We start from the raw sequence: 2,353 nt of genomic DNA on the forward strand, positions 1-2,353 counted from the left end.
GGCAGGGGGCGGCGGGCCCCGGCGGCCCCGGGCTCAGCGCGGCCGAGAGCGTGCCCGCGGCCAGCAGCAGCCCCCAGGGCCAGCCGGGCATGGCCGGAGCCGCCGTGGGTCAGCCAGCCGGCCGGGGGCCCACGCCGCTGCCCTCGGGAGAGAGAGCCCGATCCGAGGCTCTGCCCGCTGGCCCGCGGTGCCGAGCAACCAGAGCCCCAGGCCGCTCCAGTCAGGGCCCAGAGGTGGGCGCAGCCGCCGTTACGCCCCGGGCCAAGCGGAGCAGCGGGGATGTCGGCGCGTCCTCCCGCTGGGCCTGGAGCGTTGACAGGCGTCGCCCCCGCTCTCGGCGCCTCCGCCCGCGGAGGCCCCACCCGCCGCCCGCCGCTCGCACTCACCCACCGAGGGCCGGGTCGAGCAGGTCTCCCGGCCTCCCGGGACCGGCCGAGGGCGGGCGGGGCCTGGGGCGCCCCGGCCGCCGCCTCCTCCCGGCTGCAGCGAGGGCGGGCAAGCTGTGCCAGTAGAGGGTGGGGGGCGCAGCAGGCGCAAGCCTGGGCGCAGCCGGGGGCGGGGCTGCTCGGGCCGGGAAGGAGGGAGGGAGGGGAGGGGAGGGGGCCGGGGAGGGGGCCTCGTCGGCAGAGCAGGAATCAGGAGCAGATTCAGACACTGGCTGGGCCAGCGGGGGAGGGGGCTGGGAGGCCCTGGAGCCGGGGGAGGGGCCGGGGAGCCAGGAATGTGCTGGCGGGAGGGCTCTCGAGGGGGTGACTCAGCCACGCAGCCCGTGGGGGACCACCCAGCCGGCCCCCGGCCTGCCTCCAGGCTTTGACTGCTCCTGGGGTTGTGCCACGTGCCGGGTGGGGGTCTGGCTGCCTCCTCCCTCAGGCCCATCAGGCAGGCTGGGCCCTGGATCTGAAGGTGGGACCCGCATGCTCCCATTGGTCCCTACAGGGCACACTCAGCACAGAGGGAGCCAAGCTGGACTGGTGGTTGGGGGGTGTCCCCAGGGCAGCAGTCTGCTGTAGTAAAAAGAACCCAGGATTGGGGCCAGGTCTGATTTTGAATCCAAGCTGCTTCAGTTTCTAGTTGTGTGGTTTCAGTTCCTCAACCTGCCCAAGCCTCAGTTTCCTTATCAGCCAGATGCCTATTATTCAACTTTGCCAAGCTGTTGGGATTTCATGAGCCACATAGGTATTGAATGTAGCCAGGGAGCTCAACAGACTGGAGTCCCTCCTTGATGGAGGAGGCAAAGCATCCCAGGAAGGGTCAGCCCCATGCAAAGGGGGCAGGGAACATGGGAATATATCCCACCTGGGAGCAGCTCTGAGGCCTGAAGTTCTAGATGGGAGGCTGACCCCAGGCCAAGCCCAGCTGTCAGTGGAGGACACCACATGGGTGTGTCTGTGTAGGCGGGGCTGCCACCCTCGGTTGGGCCAGAGACACTGCAAGGACAGATAAGAAGAGGATGGAGAGAAGCAGAATCCTTGTGCTATTTAGGAGAGGAGGAGCAGGAGGACATAGAAGCCTCCCAGGGAATACTGAAGGAGAAGAGGAGGACATACGAGGGCTTGACCTTGGAGAAGGAGCAGCAGGAAGACAGGGTGATTGATGGGCTACCTGCAGTGACTGACACTCTCTGGTCAGGCCCTTCACCAGACCTAACGAGCACAAATGCAGGGGTGAGGGGTGAAGGGACTGAAGGGATAATAGGAGACTTTGGAAAGACTGAGCCAGGAGAGCCAGAGGGGCTGCTGGCCTCTCTCTTCTTTTCTGGCAGCAACAGGAAGGCTGAGGGTGCCCCTCACCCCACAAAGCAGGTGCCACTGGGGCCTGTCCCTCAACTTCCCAATAAAGAGAATGTGTCCCTTATAACAAACAGCCATGCACGAATGAGGTAGCTGGCGGGGAGCACAGTTCTGCTCTGGGATGGGTCAAGTTCAGAAAGAGCACCTTCCCAACCATTCTCTTCAAGGTTCTTCTGATCATCAGCCTCAAACATGCTTGGGATGAGGGGAGCCCTGGTGGAAGAGTGGGAGGTGTGATAGATCCTTCTCGGACTGTTAGAAGCAAGGAGGTGGCCACAGTGGGGAGAAATGCCCAGGCCCAAGCCAGTGTTCCCCAGGGCCTGAGACAAGACTCCAGGGAAACCTTGGCTGTCTGGACTTCAGGACTGCTGCTGGGAAGGAGGAAAGCAAGGAGCAGCTCCTCCTCCCCAGCCTTGCAGACTTTGTGTGCAGCACAGCCTCCCCGTGAGTTGGGGGTAGGGTCTGCAGAACATCTGGTGGCCTCTGGTGTGGGTGAAGGCCCCCAGGGCTCATCCTGCAGAGTGTTCATGGGGGTCAGCAGGCAGGTACCTGGCCCAGAGCGT

At 64.5% G+C, this 2,353-nt stretch overlaps 1 protein-coding gene across 1 annotated transcript in view; it reads right to left on the minus strand.

Annotated features, from left to right (window-relative positions):
• The window catches only part of NTN3 (netrin 3), a 6,794-nt gene extending 6,703 nt beyond the window's left edge, over positions 1 to 91 (minus strand). The window contains exon 1 of the mRNA XM_007453528.1: positions 12 to 91. Within this exon, the coding sequence (XP_007453590.1) occupies positions 12 to 91 (80 nt within the window). The remainder of the gene's footprint in view (positions 1 to 11) is intronic.
• Between the last annotated feature and the right edge of the window lie 2,262 nt (positions 92 to 2,353).

The sequence above is a fragment of the Lipotes vexillifer genome, unplaced genomic scaffold, assembly GCF_000442215.2.
Source record: "Lipotes vexillifer unplaced genomic scaffold, Lipotes_vexillifer_v1.1 scaffold914, whole genome shotgun sequence".
Taxonomy (NCBI): Eukaryota; Metazoa; Chordata; class Mammalia; order Artiodactyla; family Lipotidae; genus Lipotes; species Lipotes vexillifer.